Raw genomic sequence first — 20,009 nt, forward strand, 5'->3', positions numbered from 1 at the left:
ATCTCTCTTCACTACTGGAGCTAACAACTTTCCTTGCCTATATCCCTCTCCTTCCCCTATGGTCCAGTGACTTAACACAGTCAGATTAGAACAGAGCAGATGCTTTCTCCTCATCCTTAGCTTTGAAGATTGCTGCTTTTATGTCAAACATGACATAGGGCTTGTGTTCCTGAAAGTCTGCTTTATTCTCGCTTTGTCATTTGGTCCAACCTCTCTGTGAGTAATGTGGGGTTTTGTTTTATTTTTTGGGTGTGTGTGTGTGTGTGTGTGTGTGTGTGTGTGTTTGTTTGTTTTAAACCATAGATCACTTTTGCAGGATTGGAAGTAACTGTCTGTTCTTCCCCGTTTGGGCAGGTACTGTTCGCTGCACAACTGCAGCCCATCTGGCTCTGCTGGTTCCCAAAAATGTGTCTTTCTACCCCAGCAACCATGAGCGCTACAACGAAGGAAACATTGACGTGTGGTGGATTGTGCATGATGGAGGCATGTTGATGTTGCTTCCTTTTCTTCTCAAACAGCACAAAGTAAGGAGCTAGCCAAAGAATGTTTGTCACCCAGCTACTTCTCTGTGCACTAAAGAAACAAGGTCCAGTAGTGGAGCCTGTATTGATAAGCGAGGGTGGATATACCGATAAGTTTCTGTTTCATAGAGCAAAATAGTACTGGTTCAAATACTGAGAGTTTGCATTCCCTCACCAGGTTTGGAGAAAATGCAAAATGAGAATTTTTACTGTAGCTCAGATGGATGATAACAGCATCCAGATGAAGAAGGACTTGGCTACTTTCCTCTATCAACTCCGAATAGAGGCAGAGGTAGAAGTGGTAGAAATGGTAAGGGACTTGAGCCCGTTTTTCACTTCATGATGCAAATGGTGGTATTTGGTTCGGACTTGATTACAAGCACAATATTTTTTTCTTCTTTCTGCAGCACAATAGTGATATCTCAGCATACACTTATGAGAGAACTCTTATGATGGAGCAGAGATCTCAGATGCTGAGGCAAATGAGGCTGACAAAAACAGAGAGGGAAAGGGAGGTATGTCATTTGTGGTGGATTTGCTATGGGCTGCTGAGGTGGATGACACAAAGTGCTTTGCTAGTAGTGTCTTATATAGCTGCTGCTTAAATTTAACTCCCGTGTTCTAAAGATGTAAGGAAATATTTTCGGTGTAGCTTTTTTGTTTCCCAAAATTACATGTAGTCGTTGAATAGCCTGGCTGTACTTGCAAAAACCATGCTAGAAATTGTTTGTTTTGGGGGAAAATGATAGCAGTATATACACTGCAGAAGCCGTTTCTGTGTTCCCTTTTGCGATGTGAATGATTCCCGATGACTCGAAGATGTAAGTCTCAATCCTTTCTTCACCTTGTTTTTGCTTTATATGGGATGTCCGGGGTTTGTCTCAATTTATAGCATATCCTGTTTTCCTACTGAACATCTCATTCCAGTTCGGACTGTTGGGACACGTAGCTACAAAAGGTGCAGATGGTCTAATTTTTCTGCACGTGTTTGTCCCACTTTTTTTTGTTGTTGTCAATTTTGAGTTAGACTTGTCCATTGTTTCAGACCGTATCATGATGTGAGCTGGACTGTCTTTTTGTCTCGTGTAGATACAGGCCTCTGTCAGTCCAAATTCTGCACGGCTTACACCCATCAAAACTGTTTAAAGTCAGTTTGGTATGTAAGATTATTGGCTAGGGCAGATGCCTGGTATCGGAGCTGTCCTAAATGCTAAATGGACTGTACAAAATAGAGGATACAATGGAGCAAAAAGTCTTTCGTTGCTTAAGCAGAACCAGAGAACATAAAACAAAGCCTCTGAGTTCACCTTGTCATTCACATGCCGTCTAGGCTCAGCTGGTAAAGGACAGACACTCAGTAGCACGTCTGGAGAGCCTCTACTCAGATGAAGAAGATGAGGGGGACTCAGTTCCTGAGAACATCCAGATGACCTGGACAAAAGAGAAATGTGACGCTGAGAAGCGGAACCGAGGCAGTGCTGTGGGAAGCTTTAGAGATCTCATCAGCATTAAGCCGTGAGTCTTGTCAGAGTCAACAGCTTGCACCTCCTGAAACTTCAGATGGGCTGTGCTTTTATTATCTTTATCTCCTAATCCTTGGTTTAGACTTGTGCAATAAACACTGGGACCTGACTACTGAAAAAACAGCAGTTAGCCTCCTGAGAAATCTCTAACCAATTAAATGCGGTACACATCTCTCAATATTTTACTTGGTATAGTCAAGTGCTAAATCGGTGCTGTTAAATCCCGTAATAACTTTCCTTCTGTCTCCCAAATACCTCAACAAAACACACAACTAAAACCCAGACTGATAATTTCACGGATCTAATCAGAATTTTAAAAAAGACTGATAATTTCGCTATCTAATGTGTAGTGCGGATGTTTAATGCAGCAAGGAAGAAGCTGTGGGGATGGTGATGAATGACTGCAAATAGAGTATGACCTGCTGTTGAAGGAGCACTGACATGTAACAACAGCCTTAGTTTCACCACGTGAGTGCCCCTTGAATAGCTAGAAGTAAAGCTCTGTTTCTGGCTTTGTATAAAAACCTGTGAATCTCCTGCGACCTCTTTGATGTACTACATCTTACACAAAGCGTTCACTCAGTCAGCTTTGCATAATTGGCAAATTCCCAGATTTTTCTTCCTAATAAATCTGTGAGAATTCAAATCTAGTTTAGGATGAATCGTACATAGTTTATATACTGTAGAAATTCTGCTGAATTTGGTGTTAACTACCTGTACTTTTTCCTCTTCCATGCTTTCAGAGAGTGGGAAAACTTGTAAGTTTGTTATTTAACTTAGAAGTACATTAAGGTGGTTGAGAGGGAAGACTTCCTGTTCTCAACTAAAAGCAGGAAAACGATACGTAATTACAGAAGAAAAGAAAAGGAGTTAGAGTTGAGTTGTCTTAGCAATGTTTTTAAAGGGTGCAGGATTAGCCATTTAAGCTAAGTATCATTACAAATAGCATGTAATAACTACAAGAGTTGTCCTGACAAGAACTAAGTCAGGATAGAAAACAATCACAGGTCTGAACCTATTTTCTTAAGCAGAATATGACATAAGAAGTGGGAAACATTACTCATTCAGAGAAGTTCTTGCTCCACAACACTGCTATGATGTTATTTCTGGCAGTTTCTGGACACTGAACAAACCCTTTCTTATAGCCTACACCTTCAAATCACTGGGGAGATGCCAATTTTAAATGTCACTTTAGAGTTAGTTTTCAATTACTTTTCCAAAACTATACATAGTTAGTAACAGTATATTGTTTCTGGTGGTGGTTTCTTCCTCGCTTCCTGTAAACATGATCTGGCCTCTCTATTGTCCCTGGCTTTCTGAAGCTGATGTGGTGAAGACAGAGGATGTCCTTGCTCTAAGTTAAATAAGAACATGAAAGAACAGAGAGGTAATTCAAAGTGGCTATATTGTGTTGTTACTGTAATTAAACATTATTCTTACCATTGCATCTTCTATTTTCTGTCTATATTAAAACATTTCTGTGCAAACCTAAATATTTGGAAGAGCAGCAAGGTTACTAAAGACATTCACTCATAACATGTAAAGTTGAATAAAGAAAACTAGAGATTCATATTTGATTTGTTTCTCCTAATATTTGTTTTTAATATATTAAAATGAAGAAAAAACCCAAGTGGATACCCTCAAAGCTGCAAATCCTCGCTTTGATAAGTCTATTTCTGTATTGTTTTTCCTTTTAAGTTACCAAAGTCATGATTGATTTCCTGTAGGAAGGAAACATTCCCTGGCTCAAAATTCCCAAAGGATACCCTCCAGTTCTGTTCCTGCATGAATTGGTGTTACTTTGTGATGATACATCCTGAATAATTAATTCTGGTACCTCTCTTAGCCTGGATTCTTAAGGAGCAGAGGCTTCTCAGATCATGCAGCATCTATTCCCTTCTCTCCCATAACTTTTGAACCAAGTGGCTACTCGAATTTGAAAGCACGATTGAGATTTTAAAGATACTTGGGTCATAAGTGCTTCTTGTCAATAGCCAGGCAGAGAGGTTGATCAGTGTCCAGCTGAAGGAGAGGTTGAAACCTTCATACACCAGAAGAGCCCTGTAAGCAGGCATACATCCAGCCATTTGTAGGTTGCATTCCAGCCTACGAATCTGTAGGAAACCAGGCTTTCTCTGGAAATGTCAACTGCGTTCAACGCAAAAAGACAAGTGCACTCATGGAAGTGCAACCAGTCTCCTACTTGGTTCTGATGGGTCTCCGAAAGAGAGTTTTCCAGTACAGAGTCCGGAGAGGTGCATGGTCTGTGCTGCTGTGAGGGTGAGGGGATCTGGAGAGGGCTGCCAGAAGGGAAAGCTCTGCAGTCACAGGTATCTATAGTCAAAGAGCATGTCCCCTTGTGCAAACATGTTTTAACTTCTTACACAAGACTCTAAATCACCTTTTTAAAATACACTTCTTGAAGAGCAGTATAGCTTGGTAAACTGGAGATGTGACTCCAGGGATCCTAAAACTGATAGACTAGCAGTACCTGAAGAACTCTGTCAAACCTCTTTTGTATCTTCATCATTACGTTTGAAGACTTTTACTGTGTGTTGAGTTGACATTTAAGAGGGTATTTAGGAGATTTAAGGTATGCTTTTAAGGGTCTTTTTTTTTAATAATTCAGTTTTCAGAGGCATGTTTCTAACAGGAAGTCTGAATGTGCTTCTTCTGCAGGAACCAGTCTAATGTCCGAAGAATGCACACAGCAGTGAAGCTAAATGAAGTTATTGTAAATAGATCCCATGATGCCAGACTTGTTCTCCTCAACATGCCTGGTCCTCCAAAGAATACTGATGGTGATGAAAACTGTATCCTTTAAGGCAAGGCCGGGTCCACAGAGATCTTCCTTTAGTCTGTGCTCTTGAATTCATTTTGCCACAAATGCTGTCAAGCTGCAATACGTGACAATATGTGACGTCCACTGAGTGGAGGGTGCTGGCTTGTGGTAATTGCTTAAAGTATAAGTTGCCACTGGTTGCTCGAGGAGCCTTGTAGGTTTGAAATCAGTCTTGTCTAAATGCTTACTTGATTTAATTTATTTATTTATTAAATTAAATCTATTTAATTTAATTCTCAATAGTGGACGTAGCAGATGTTTAAGAAGGCATTCACAGCAGCCAGCGCTCTGGGCAGGGCAGTGGCTGAAAGCGAGTGAACAGGAGGTCCTAAAGGAGAGGGCTTATCTCGGGCATAGCTCACACATCAGAATTTGGGAGCTCAGCTCCAAGTGCCATGCTCTGGTAAGGTTAAAATTCAAACCCACAGTACTTTGGCACTTAGAGGGATACCTGCACCGTGCCCCTAAGCAAGGCCAAAGCTGAGGGCTGCGACTGGGTGAGCCTGTTGGCACCGCAGTTCCCTGTGCACAGCTGCTCTTCAGTCTTGGTTTGTGCCATTAAATTAGCAAGCCTTTCACTGGCCTGTGCCAAACAGTGTATGTCACAAGTCACACATCACAGAGCAAACGATTGTTTTCTCCTAAATCTAGATAGCAGCAGTAGTAACATCTGTTTCACAGCAGTGTGCTGGCCACAGAAAGGACAAAAACATTCCTCTTGGCATACAGGGGTTTCAGCCACAGTGACTACAGCTCAGGAGAGATTTTAAACTTGGGGTTGTGGGTGAGGATGCTTATTCCTTCACCCTTCCCTGGAGAGAGACTGAGACTGAGAAACACTCGCTGTTCACGGAGAGCAGCGGGGAGGGAGTGCGACTGTGTAACCTGCTGCCGCCAGCATCCCTGACAGGCACAGCTTTGGGCAGTGGCAGGTTCATCCTGGAGTGGGCTGAAACTGGCTCTGTCCAGCGTGGGGGTGGCCCCATGTCTCGTCTCACACAGGATGCCCCTGCAGCCTCCCCGCTTGCCACTTAAATTTACCCTGTGCGGAGGCTGATCGCTGTTTTGGTTTTGATACTTCTTTTGTCCTTAACTTTATCGAAACAGACATGGAGTTTCTTGAAGTCTTGACTGAGGGTCTGGAGCGAGTATTACTTGTTAGAGGAGGCGGCCGAGAAGTCATCACAATTTACTCCTGATTTAGTACAAGATTCTAACGCTGCTCTACATTTACCTTCTTGGCGATAACGGACATTCCAGTTTTAAATGGAGAAGAAAAAAAGGTTTTTTGCCTAACTTTCTCCTCATCCAGTCCTATTCATTGTCTTTCCATTTGCAACATACATATCTTTTTGGAATGCAGTATTGTTACACCATCCAATTAGCAACATAAGTTAATTGTGAAGCTGCCACATTATTCAGTTTCTGCTTTAGTACTCCAGCATTTGTGCATGTAGTTTTAACACTAAATCTCTTTTTAGTCAGCACTGCTATGTGCAGTATTTTTAGTAACTGTATGTAAAGTTAGGACATGAAAGCCAGTTACTGTAAAAAGATTTTAAAAGCTTTTTATATTAGGTTTGGGGGATAGAATTACATTATATAGCAGCTAGTTTCTGCTGAAGTTCAGCTATAAAGCATTTTCTAAGAGCACACTAAATTCTAAGAGAGGACTGAAAAAGCTTTGTTTTTCTGGGTTTATTTCCAGAACTAAACTCTCAGTATTGCATAAGAATTTATACTTTTAATACCTTTATTGATAGAGATTTAAATAAATTATGTTGATATAGTTGAAATTATGTATGTAGCTTGCTACAAATTATGTTGCTTTTGAGACTTGAGGTTCTGTGAGGCCAGATCCCTATTTATTTTTGTATTTATTTGTCAGAAATGTTGGATACGCAGATGCAGACTGTTTAGGATAACAGAGATCTCACAGTAAATTTTGAATCATCAGTGGATTGAAGGACCAATCCTGTGCAGTTCTTCCATGCTTTAACATTTCTTGCAGACCATCCATCAAAGTACATTGAGCATGTTGGAGTCCCGTCTGTAGAGCCAGGTGCTATGCTGCACGCACAGCGAAGGGATTGCACTTGCACAAGTACAGGGGACCTGCTGCTTCATTGTGTGCTTTATGCCCTTAGAGGAAAAAGAAGAAAAGAAGACCTATCTTAACCAATAAGTCTCTGGAGAGTTTATTGAGCCCATTGAGTTGTACTTTACGTACAGAACATTCGTATTTTTTCAATAAAATGTTGCATACACTTTGAACCTATTCTCTCTTCTGTGTGCTGTGGTGAATTACCTAGGAAAAGCCCAGCTGTCCTTCCCTGCGCAGCACTGCTGTCCTCTGACCTCAGCGCATCAGCACTGGTGGATCCACTGCATGAGAGGAAGGTGGTGGAGAAGTGTCGGTGCTCCCCAAACGGCGCATGTGCTGCACTGCGGAGGTGCCAGCTGAGTCTTCAAAGTAGCCTGGTGGTGTGCCTGAGTGGGTCTTGAGTCCCTACGATACACGACAGCCGGGTAGAACTCCGTACCTGTAGACTATGGAACACACAGGAGCTGGTACCCCTTCAAGATTTCTGGCTGTCTGGGAAAGCTGTAGTCCCATAGAAGGGACGTGTGTGAGCTGACCAATATGGGACAGACTAATAGTATGGGAAGAAAGGGAGGGATTGACACATTTCTCTGACCCACGTGCTCTTGCTAGTTGGTATACTAGTTCTGCCAGCCCTGTTGGGGCAGTACTCCTGGCTGTTTCACTGGTACCAGCATGACCAATTTGTCTGAGACACAGGAATATGAGAAACTATCCAGGCTTTTACCTTGAATAAGAATAGCGTAATAAAAAAAATGCTTCTTATAAGAGTTTTATAGTTAAAGCCTAAGTGTGTTCCCTCTGTGAAATAGGACATACCTGGTGGGAGCGGGATGGTATTAGTGCGTGCAAGATGCCTGCCAGACGACAGCCAGGGTGCGCTCTCTACCGGGTATTTATTTTTTTTTTTTAACAAGTCTTTGCTTTTTGTTTTGAAAGCCAAAATTCATTTGGCTTCCCATTTTAGTACCAATGGAAAGAGTAAAGCTTGCTTATTTATAAATAGTGTGCTGTTTGTAGAGAGATCACTTTTACATCTTCAGAGGGCTGAGTAGTGGTATGCGAGTGTACAGCAATCATGATAGTTAACACCTATTTGCAAGCATTTTTTGTAAGAGTAATAAAGTTTATGGAAACTTTTTTATTCCTGAGACACTTGCAGGCCTAACTGTGAGTTACTAACTTTCTTTTACCAAATGTAAACTTAAACATGCTGAGAAATACATACAGTTACTCCTTAGGAAGTTTTACACATTTGGATGACATAACTCCACCTCACAAAAGGATTTCATTGCCATTACCTGACCCAAGTAACCTGTCTGTGGCTTTATTGTGTTTTTAACATCAAACCAACCACAATATTATCCTCACAGATACATTAGGTTAGGTTTTCAGAGGTGATTCTATGCAATGTGGGTTAAAAAAAACCCTGATTCAGCATTGTTTGGACCCTAAGGATTTAACAGGCTCCAATTATGTAAGACATCTCTACATATAGAAGATTCAAACTAAGTTCCTTTGAGACTCAGCTCATGTTGAAGTGTAGAGTCGAGGGGCGTGTGTCAGTGAAAACTGGAAGTAACATGGAAAAAGTTGGATAAGGAAAACATCAATGGAAAAGGTGATTTCTAGTTGAGTCAGCTGCTGTGAGGGTAACCAAATGGTCATCTTCCATTCCTGCCCCTACTCTAAACCGCTTTTTTGGTAAGGAGACGAGAACATTGCAGTTAAAACACAACATGACAAGGTTGATCTAAGCTCTTTGTATGCAGGTATAGAGAATTATACCTAAAATCTCTAAGGTATAGTTTCAGTAATTAGTGAGTTATTAAAAAAAATCTTATCATAGCACAAAGATGCCGCTTTGCTTTATCTTTCACCTCCAGAAAACTCATCATCAAAAAAACCTGCAATCAAAAAGCTGTTTCACTTTCTGTGAGGAGCTGTGTGCTTCTCCCTCATTTTCATAGCAGGGAAATGGTCTGCAAGAGAGGTTTTGCCTTAGCCACCGCAACCCACCAGAGGGCACTGGGCCCCTCCGGTGGTGGTTCCTGAGGCCTGAGAAACCACAGCTCTCACCCGGAGTATGTGGAAATCTTGAGTGGTAATTTTTCATGCTATTCATCTAAACAGTACTTCTTTGAATTCTAGATGCACTGATAGATAATGAAACGTGATAAATGAAAAAAAATCTATTTAAACAATACATCCTCCTCCCCTGTCCCCATTTCTCATTTTCTCATCTGCGTCATCCATAATAATGTTTGCTTCTTCAGTAGTTCCCTCGGGAAGGAAAAACTGCCTCGTGCTGTGCTCTGGAGGTCAAAAGTGCTCATTCCGTTCTGGAGTAATTATCCCTGTGCATAGTCACTGGCCCAGGTCTGTAGGCAGATGCTGTCAATACAAAGTGCTGCTTTCCCCTGGGGAGAGGTACCCCGTTGCTCTGGATTTGCCATGTCAGAGAGCAGCAGCCAGAACTACACTGCAGTCCAGCAGCTGATGGGTTTTGAAGAAGATTTCCTGCCATAGTCACACTATATTCCAAGCTCCGGCAGCTCTCTGAATAGAATGCACCCTGCCAGTGCACAGTCCACTGAAATGGAGTCTGCGTTGGCAACTTCTGTCCAAAATTGTCTCTCCACCCTGAAAATAATGCATTTTATAATTTATAATGCAGGCAGGCCTCTCCCTGGTGGGAAAAGTGTTGTAAGGGCATGCCTCTTCTTCTATCTGGAGAAGGTGGCTGCCAGCTGGGCAGATACTGCTTACTCCTGGCAGGCCTGATGGTCATTTCTTTGGTCAGCTCCTAAAGCAAGCCTGTCCTAGTACTTCAAGAAGTGCTAGACAGCCAGTGCACTTACTATGTGTGATGGGCTAAATCTGAGCTGAGAAATGGGTGAAAAGCTGAATGAACAGGACAGTTTCAAAAGCAGAGGGGTAGCTGGCTAGTGCTGAGAGGCAATGGGAGGTGTCCCTAACTTATCTCTGCACAGGGCTTGGTCTGAGGTTCTCTTTCACTTCTCTGCACCACCTCGTGGGATAGCTGAGTATCCCAAGATAGCTGTCAGTACTTAACACCATGAGGTCTTGCAATGACTTCTGCTACTCCCTGGCAATGTCAATAATATAGATGTCACTACTGAAACAGAAATGCAGCAGGATGTGTCCATGGCCCACAGAGATGGCATTGCTAACGGGTTGGTAACAAAGTTAAAGACCTCAGGTGGATGCCTCAACCTTTTAGAGGTCTGTGTTGTGCAAGTAGGCTGGTGATTCTAGGACATTAAAAGAAATGTAAGAGGGAGAGGATGGGGCTGTATGCTGCATGAATCTTATCCGTTATCAAATAAGTAAAACAAAACCTGATCTATCTCACCAAAGAAAGTGTTTTTACAGAATTGTTAGAAGAGGAAAATACCGGCTGGGGCCACTGTTCTTCTAGGGGAAGGCAGTCAGGATCTATGACAGGATATTCTGGGTTATCTTCAACAGGGAGATGAAAGCAGCAAGCTACCATTTTGGTGCATAAATATCCAATGCTTGGATACGATTCATGGGTTTCCTTCCATCCAACCTAGGAGGTGCCTATGTTTCTGCTGTAAGATATGCATATAACCATTTAATTGTCGTTCAGCATTCCTCTCTGCTCAAATCTAGGGAATTTCATGGAAGGTTTTGAATTACAATAGCTTGCTACTGCTTCTGGAGACAGTCCTGCCTGCCCTCTCCTGCTTTTTCTTGTATCTTCTACCTCTGCCCATCTTGTGCTGGCACAAGCAGTCATACAGCCATGTAGCAATGGGATGGGACCATGCCTTTTGGCAGCAGTGACAAGTTATGCCCATTTAAACTCCTTTTTAAATTGCAGTGTTGGTTGTGAGATGTCTGGCAAAGTCAGTCCTCATAAAATGATGCTTTTTAAGAAGATCCAAAGTAGACAATTCACCACATATTTTGCCTGCCAGCTCCAAGGTGGGACATGTCCTCTTGATGTAGCTTCTTCTCTTGCCAACAAAATACCACTGCCAGGAGGACACAATATTGTCCGTACACCTCCAGACATAAGGCAATCTCCAAGGTTCAAATACAGTAAAGTATTGGAGGGAATTGAACCATAGCTGTCATAGTGTAGGGAGCGCGCCACATACATACACTCTTAGTTGGAGAGTTCAAGAGAAACATGACCTTCATATTTTCCTGAGATGGGGTTGGCCTGTCCTTGGCACTTCTGCAGGTCAAGGCAATGAATCTGAGTGAAGGTAAGTTCTTCTTTCCAACACGACCCAGACATTTAAGTTTCAAAAAGTGATAGCTTTGAAAAGCTCTTCTCTTCAGCAAACTGAAACATAAGATCTGAGGTAAGCTCCTCTCAACAAATGCTGTTTTCCATGTGATTTAATACAAGAGTATCTGTATCTGTTGTACAGACTGTGACTTACAATGAGTAGTTGTGTATGATGTTGTATATGATGTTGTCAATGCTAAAGATCTGTGGTCCCTCTCTGGCAACTTAGTACTTTGCATTGTACGTCAACAAGAGGCAAAACCAGCAGCCAGCAGAGCATGTGAATGAAAAAATAGATTGCAGAAATAGAAAAGGAAATAAAGAACCCAAAGTCAAAAAGCTTATGAGGTGATATTGATTATTGCTCCTCAGTTTCTCATCATCTGTTTGTGGGAGTTCGCTTTTGGTTGGGTCTTTCAAACTTCAGGCAGTTACTACTTCTACAGAAGACCCATTCTCAATCTGCAAGAAACAGTATGGATTATAAGAATTACAGCTTAAAACTGAGGCGCATAAATTCTAAATTCAAAACTTAATATAGATAACAAGGTAGCAAGTCATATGAACGTAGTACTTTGCCAAACTTGCCTGCTTTACATAGCTTAATAAATTTTCTTGTTACACAGCTGAAACAATTTCTGAAGCATAACAATTAATTTTGTTCTGTTATGATTAAATACCTTGATTTGCTTTCTATTAGATTTAAAAAAAGCACTGAATAAGGAATCGATTGCCGAGGCTTTAAAAAATAGGAAAGAAATTCACCACAAAAACATTAAAGATCTAAATGAAATATGAAAATAGTCCCCATCAAAATAAGCTGGCTACAATCAGGACAATGTATTTTTAGTTGTCTCCTTTCATGTCCTTCACCAGAGTCCATGCAAGCTGTTCCCACAATAAAAGTCTTTGTGGCTTATCTGCTCTTTTCTCTTTCAAGGGCAAGTACAATTAGCTTTCTCAGAGGCCAGCTGTGCTAGGGGTGAAGCATGGCCCTGTTTATTGTTTATGGACTTCAAACTAGCGCAACTCTTGTCTTGTCAGAGTGGCTTCAGCTCTCTTTTTTGTAAAAGTATGTTTGGTTGGGCTCCATTCATTACCATTTTCAACAACTTACTTGCATTTATGGAGATATTTCTCACCTCGAAAGAGCTTATTGAAGTAGTCAGCCAGGCCAGCCAACTAAAATGAACATACTGAAAATAAAAAGCAGATGAGCTTTACTCCAGTCTGTCTCTTCAGTGGATTCAGTTTAACTCTCATGCCCTGTTTTTCACACACTAAAGCTAAAGCTGTGTAAGAGCCTGCTGTGAGCCAAGTTTGGCAGTTATATTGTTCCCAGAGTGGTGCATGGTTTCTACAATGTTTTTTTTTCTCTCAGATTTTAAAACCAACTCCTTTTAAACAGGCATGATTTACTCCTTGTGTTTGGGGACAGAACACTCCCTTTATCTACTTTTTTCTTTCTGCCAGCTGTTATGTCAGCGATTAATGGAAACTGGCATAAAATCCACACTATTGGGTAAAACAGAAGTGGCTTACCTCAGAATCTGTCCTCAGGCCGTACATCTTAAGAATGTATACTGAGAGTACATAACATTGTCTTGAAAGTCAGTATGGCTACATCCTAATATGGCTAAACCTGATTCTGAAGTTTGCATTTTCTGCTTTCATGCAGAGAGTTCCTTCTGGCTTCCTGGATAGACTGTACCTTGGGTACAATGGCAGCCCAGAATGGTGACTTTGGAGAAAGTAGGTTATTCTTTCTGTAACAGTTAGAGATCCTTCACTTTGAAGGCTCCTTGACCCCTGTGGATGTAAACTTACATGCAAAATCAGGGAGATGAATTCAAGGTACAGCCTCTGATCTAAAGCCCATGACTATTTTAAATGAACATAAATAAATGCTATTGCTATTGAAAACTGCATAAACCAAATCTAGTTACTTGAAATGTGTCTCATGGTTATAAAGACTAGTACCTGGTGGAGAGGAGGTGGAGGAGGAAGGATAGGTTATGTGAGATGAGAATGCCATGTCATTACGTTTTAGACCACATGTCCTGTAAGGCCATGGATTTATACACACACACTTTCCCCTCCCCTTTAGCTTTCATCTAATACCAGCAATGGTGTTCATTTTCCTGAAACCCTCATTTTGCTTGAAGTTAAGAACAAAAATGACAGCAGAAGTGACAGAGATTCTTTACAATTATTTCTAACCTACACAAAAGTAGCAAGTCAGAGAAAACTTAACTGGGAGACTGAAGTGAGAGGTAGGGGTTTTTCTGTGTTCATTGCCTCTGTCAGTGAAGTCTGCAAGAGAGAACAAATCTTGTTGGAATTCATACTGCTTGTTTAACTGGACATTTGTGATTATGCCAAGTTTATTCTAGCAGGAGTATGTGTGGGGTGCCCTTTTTCATATTGCAATTCAGTGCTGTGGGGTTACAAACTGAATACTTCTGTGTGTGTGTGACTTTATAGCTAATACAGCAATGTGCCTACATTTATCAAGTTACATTTAGTGCTCCAATCTAGTTAAAGAGAGGCAGCTTTTAGTGCAGAGTCTGTAAGGAGGAAAAAAATCACGCCTGTAATCTCTTCAAAGTCTAACATGATTAAGAGACTGACCCTTCTCACACCAGGCTTAAGTTTCAAAATCTAATTAGAATCCCGTTACTAACCATATGTCCACAATCAAATCCTGGGTACTACACCTTGCCTGTCAGTACTTTTAGGGAAACTCAATAATGTCTTTAAATTGGGCATACAGTGGCAAATTTTCTAGGAAGCGGAGAAGGCAACTTAGAAAAAAAATGTAGAAGTCGATAGTCCTACAGATAAAAGGTTTAGAGGAAAAAGTGTATATATTTTAGCAAAGTTGACCTTCTCTTGATGCTGACATTTCTTTTGCTTTAAGGTGTGCCTCACAGATACCAAAACTGGCCCAAGGAATCGATCTCACCTTTGTAACTAAGAAATTAGACATGCTTCAACCCCAGATGTCCATGTCATTTTGTATACTGGCATTGTCAAAGAAACTCACGTCAAACACTCATAAACAGATTCCAAACCTGCTGCATTAGGGTACCTAGCAGTATGTCTGCAAACATCTACAAATTTCTTGGAGATAGTAGAGCTCACAGAAGTTGTTGAACTCCTCAGGAAACAAGACTCAGATGTCATCATGCTAGTCTGGGCCAATTTTTCAGTTAAATTTTGGAGTTTAAAATGAAAACTGACGTTCAGTTCAAAATCAGAAATTACTCCAAATGCAATACTGTGAGTCTAAGTTACTGCATTAAAATGGAATTTGGATGAAAATTTTGCAGGCTGAGGGCACCTCCATATGTTACTTGTACCACAAATAAAACAAAAAAGAAACCTTAACTAGGTCTAGGTACCTCTGCTAAGCCAAAGGAAGAAGCTAGAGATTTTCTTGTGTTGAACTCCTCTCCTCATCAGAATTATATTTGAGAACTTTATTTACTAGCACAAATACACGGTTCTTCATACTGCTTGGTTTACCATTGAAAACCAACAGACAGTAGCAACGTAAAAATCCAGCTTCTATTTCAGTCAGTAGGCCCCATAGTCTTGTGTTCAAATAACCATTCTTTTCAAAAGAACAGTTAAAATATGCTAGGTTTAATATCTTTTTTTTTGCTGTACTAGGAATGTGAAATAAAACTCATCTCCATCACTGCTTGATGGACCACGTACATCCTCAGGGAGAAGTTGAGATTTTTCACCTCTGCTCTTGGCAAAAAAAGTGTCTGACTCCAACACAGATGGTGTAGTGGCCACTCTCAGTACATGAACTAAATGAAGTATAAAAGCCTTTCTTCAACCAAGCTCAGCAGCAAGGAAAACCCCCATGCTTTTTATTCATTGGGTTTTTTTAGTAATAAATGTTAAACATGTTATGAATGGACACAACTTCCATTAACATCACTGGGAAAGTGACAGTACGTATGTCATATCTCTAGCAGTCTCTTTAGCCACTTATAAAAGCCTTCTGAATTCTGAAAGAAAATAAGGATGTGCTCAATATACTGATGTCATGTTTCTCAGGACATGTCGTAGGAATAGGAGCTTTGGGAATTTATGTAATTTCTTGCTCACAACAGGATTGTGCAATTAAATGTTGCTTATTCTTCCACATTTCAAAATGTTGTTATTTACGTGTCCACTGGTAACTCCATGAAGTTTCATATTTGAACACCTGTTTTCAGGAAGAAGTTTGTTTATCCCTGAATTGATGCATTTCAAGAAAAGTTCTCTTAAACAACTTGCCAGATGCTCAGCATATCACTATGACCAAATGTGAATAGAGATAGTAGCGCCACTCCGTAGTGGCCTATTGGCCTGGATACCACTGTTAGGCCTAGCACATTATTGAGTTTGCTTCTGTTCCAGCACCTACTCTTGATAATAATCTTGATAATAATCTTAAGAGAAGGGCTCTCTTCCCACAGTAAAAGGCTGACCCTTCTCTACTCCACATTTTCCCTTGTTGGGCCTCAGGCATCTTCTCTCCAGTACCTTCACCATATTGTAAGTTTGCACTCTTTCCGAGATACCAAGGCTTACAGTCCAGCCCCCGGGTTACCCTCTGCATGCTACTTGCCTGTAGCCCCTAGCTACTTTGGACCGTGACAGCAACCAAACCCACCACTGGTTACTACTGGTAATCTGGAACAAGAGTCCTGAATACCCAGAGAAGGCACCTGGGGGCACTGCAGGAGATGAAGAATTCCTAGGTCCAGAGAACAGCAGTGATCATTAGCTCTTTGGGGTTTCTATAGGCCGGCAGTGACTGCCACTCAGGTTTGCAGCTCTTCTGAGGAGTATTAATACCACCTGTGGAAGGAAGAGTCCTGTTTTCTCAAGGCTGTGGTCGTGTGTTTCAAGTTTCTGGCTAGTGCAACCTCTGACTTTGTTAAAATGGAGTCTCATGTTAGCAGAGCTTCCTCCCTGATAGTGAAGTTCTCAAGAACGGCATAGTGCTGTATGCCAGTGGTGTCTGTCTCTGGTTAGTTGTTTATCTTTCACTGCTTTATCTCTTTGGAAGTACTGGCTGTCATCTGAGGCTTGTAAAGAATTATTTGCTTTACTGTTCCTTAGGAAAGCAAACTCTGTTTCTTGGTGTGTTTGCTTCTCTGGTGCTTAGAGTGCTTATGATTAGTATGATTTGGGATTTTGATTATTCTTTCACACCTAGAACCCCTAATGGTCTGCTGTAGATGTCTGTTACTAAGGATTTAAAGTTATTTATGGTGCAGTACTCCAAATGTCTATGTGATAATTCTGCAAGACTACATCTCTTGCTCAACAAATTTATGAGTGGCATTTTATGTAATACATGTGGTGTTGATGACAAACAGTTCCTGATTCCTAGCTTTTCTTGAGCTCTTGCGTACTTTGGTCTTCTGGAGGACTGAATAGCAAGCTGTTGTCAAAGGTGCAACTGAATTCTTGGAGTAGCTATACTGTCTTTGAGTGTCCATTATTTCTCCTGTCGTTGGTATAAGCTCTGTAAGAACTGCTGTGGAGACCCCTTGTGCCAATTCACATGCAGGTACCCACAGAAAGGAGTCTGGCCTTAGGGACTCTTGATTGGAGTGGGTTAACAAGCGTGTGCATCTCTACTATGGACTAGTTAACTGGGGAGGAGGCAAGCACATTAAACACTTATAACTCAGATGGAAAAATCCAACTCTTTTACTGACTAGTTTATCAGCAGCATATATGGAAATGGACTCCCTGGTGTCCTTTCTCTTTAGTCTTTAGTCAAATCACTTTTAAACATGATTATATGGTCCTGAAAGACATGACCAAGTTCCTGAAAGAGCAGGAAACATATGGAGAAGGTCCTCAGGTCCATCCTGCAGGATGGAGAGGTAAACCACTGCTTTTAAAACCTAAGATCTACATGTCAGTTTCATAGGAGCACTAACTGAGAAAGGTATAAAGAAGAAAAGCTCAAACCCTTTAAAGTAATCGATCAAAAACTCTTCCTATTGAGAGAGAGATGGGAGAAGCAGTTTGATTACTTAATCCTACTCTTCTGTCTGCCTGGCCTAAAGATTTTTGTGGTGAGAATCATAGCACCTTAGGGTTGGAAGGGACCTTTAAAGGTCATCTAGTGCAACCCCCCTGCAGTGAGCAGGAAAAGCTTAGACTTACCCTTCATGCAAAGGATAAACTGGATACAGAGCAAACAAGCTGCCTTGCTTACCTTCCCTGCCCTGTTTATGTGCATATCTGCATTACTGACTCTTGATAGCTCCTGCAGAGCTAACCAAACATTAGAACATTGCTTTCAGTGAGAGGATAGGTGTAGCTTCTCAAAACACTGTGCCTTGGAAAAAGGTGCCTCAATGAGAAACAGAAATGCTGGTGCCACTTGTTTTCCTGATTGTAGAAGCCAGGACAGGATTACAGACAGAACAGCATACAGGCTTCATAAGATGCCCTGCAGCTGAGTAAAACCAACCAGGCCCTGCTATACAGCTAAGCTAGTGATTGAAATCTGACTCTCATGTGAGGGCTCACAACTACAAGAGAAATAAGGCACTACTGTGCCATACCTGTGCCTTTTACTGTTAGTCTAAGCAAGATATGAAGAACTCTTCAAGAAAAAGCTGACTACAGCTCAAGCAGTAGGATTCCACAGCTTGTCATTCTAGCTTTAAGAAAATCCCAAAGAGTTTTCTACTCCACATCTCCAAGAATTTCTGGTGCCTCAGTATCAGCATCAAGCAAAGCTGCCATTGATTTGTGTAGCAACTAGCACAAACATAAGACTTTTTTTTGATTAGACTTGTGCTCCCACAGTCACTGGAGAACTCAATCCTTTAAGGAGGAGGCCAAATTAGCATAGAACCTAGTAAAGAGAATGAAAGACAAATGATCTGCAAGTAATCAGAATAAAAGGCAACCTGTAACTACTATGTGCTCTTGGGGGTTACTGGAAATACCAATGCTAAATCTTATTTTGGGTGCAAAACCTGGCTAGTCAATGGTGAAACTTCTGTGACTTATCTTAGGAAATGGTCAAAAGGGTGTGGTGAACAAATTTTACTTTGTCTAAGTTGTGGTATGGAAAAAAAGAAATTGTGGTACCTTGCAGTGAGCAGTTGATTTGGCTTTTCAATTAGGACATTCATTCTGAAATAATCATTACTGAGTATTGACCTTGAAGTTTCTGTTTGTGGTAGGGAGAGAAAGAGAGTTGTAATTGTGATCTGCAAGAGCTTGTAGCACTACACTTTTACATGGGTCACAGTGTACTGTGTTCACAAAGCATGTGTCAGCTGAAACTGCCAGTTAGAGAAGTCTCATGTTATAATCAATCCTATGTGTACTATTGTATGGTAAGCCCTTATTCTTGGGCCTTTTAATGTGTAAAATGGACCTGGTCTCTTTATCTCATTCTCAAGAGCCTATATGTAGCCTATTGCAAGAGATGTGAAGTCTTAAAAGCTCCAAGACAGATATTAAGTCTTGAAAGCTCCAGTGCGATTTGCCGGTTACTGTAAACAAAAACCTGTCGTTTTTACCTTTCCTTAGCTTAACACTTGCAAACTTCTATTAAGATTGCTTTCAAGCAAGTAGAGAGTACACTGCTGACTACACCTCTTCAGCAACGTCTCCCTAGAAGTTCCAGAGCCTGTGCTCATTTATGAGCCTTTCAGGAAAAATGAGATTTCTATCAATATGTGAAGGGACTGTCTAAGGGAGAACTGATTAAATGCCAGAAGGACTTCTCTGATGTGGTGACATTATCTAAGGCAGCCTAGTTCCTACATCTTCTGTGGTTATGAGAGCAAAAGTCTGCAACAACAGTTACTAACAAGAGTCTACTAATAGAAATATCCTTTACTGTGGAAAATTTCTCTTTTCTGGAGTTCACACTGGGGACCATTGGCTCTGAACAGTCAAGAACACACATACTACAACAGAAATAAGGTGTAGCTGTTTAGCAGAAATTCTAGCCTGCAGTAGTGTTCTTGAAATGGTGCTAAAGTTACCTTGTATGAAGTCCAAGGTTTATTTGCACTGTTGTAAAAAGTCCAGAAGAGTGAAGAAAAGAGCTAAGATCTTTCCTATCACTGAAAGATATTATAAATGGTCTTGTAAACAGTTACTCTGAAACGTTCGGCTTCTAGAATTGGACCCTATTTGCTAATTTCCAGTTTGCCACCTCTTAATGACTGCAAACTGATCCAGAGTCTGCCTTGCTTTCTACTTTTTTCTAAACTGATGCTTGTACCACTTGCACATGTGGGGAGGAGGAGTATGATTTCTTTTGCTGTCACTTGCTCTTCTAGTGCTGCTAGAGCTTTTCTTTTTGCTTCTACAAGAGGAAGTCAGCAAGGCATGGACAGTAATTGCTGCTCTGGAAAAAGCAATTAAGCTAGAAATGCCTCTCTGTTTAAGTCTCCCGCTTTCCTGTGCCATCCAAATATGAGCTATTGCAGTAGTTCTCTATGTGGCTAGAATTAAGCAGCAAAGGTTGCAAATGCAATGGGAAAGGCTCCTACCTAGCTCCTTTTCCATGACAGTGTATGGAAAAATATTCTTTTATCCTCAGCACACCATGATGATCCGAGAGCTGCGCTCCTGTCCTACAATGCAGGAAAGGATATGCAGAGACAAATGGCTTATCTGTAGAGGTTTTATTATAGAATTTTTGGTTGGTCCGCATAAAAGATGTGGCAATCAAATA

The 20,009-nt window shown here is 41.1% G+C and overlaps 1 protein-coding gene across 2 annotated transcripts in view; it reads left to right on the forward strand.

The window, feature by feature from the left end:
• The window catches only part of SLC12A4 (solute carrier family 12 (potassium/chloride transporter), member 4), a 39,945-nt gene extending 32,785 nt beyond the window's left edge, over positions 1 to 7,160 (forward strand). Inside the window, exons 19-24 of one of the 2 annotated variants that reach the window (XM_010289408.1) lie at positions 355 to 524; positions 700 to 831; positions 929 to 1,036; positions 1,852 to 2,036; positions 4,724 to 4,857; positions 5,994 to 7,160. In XM_010289408.1, coding sequence (XP_010287710.1) covers positions 355 to 524; positions 700 to 831; positions 929 to 1,036; positions 1,852 to 2,036; positions 4,724 to 4,857; positions 5,994 to 6,085 — 821 coding nt within the window. In that variant the 3' untranslated portion in view covers positions 6,086 to 7,160. Of the gene's footprint in view, positions 1 to 354; positions 525 to 699; positions 832 to 928; positions 1,037 to 1,851; positions 2,037 to 4,723; positions 4,869 to 5,993 lie in introns of those variants that run through there. The other variant, XM_010289409.1, reaches the window with a different exon arrangement.
• Positions 7,161 to 20,009: the final 12,849 nt, after the last annotated feature.

Source organism: Phaethon lepturus, unplaced genomic scaffold (assembly GCF_000687285.1).
Source record: "Phaethon lepturus isolate BGI_N335 unplaced genomic scaffold, ASM68728v1 scaffold3736, whole genome shotgun sequence".
NCBI classification, from domain to species: Eukaryota; Metazoa; Chordata; class Aves; order Phaethontiformes; family Phaethontidae; genus Phaethon; species Phaethon lepturus.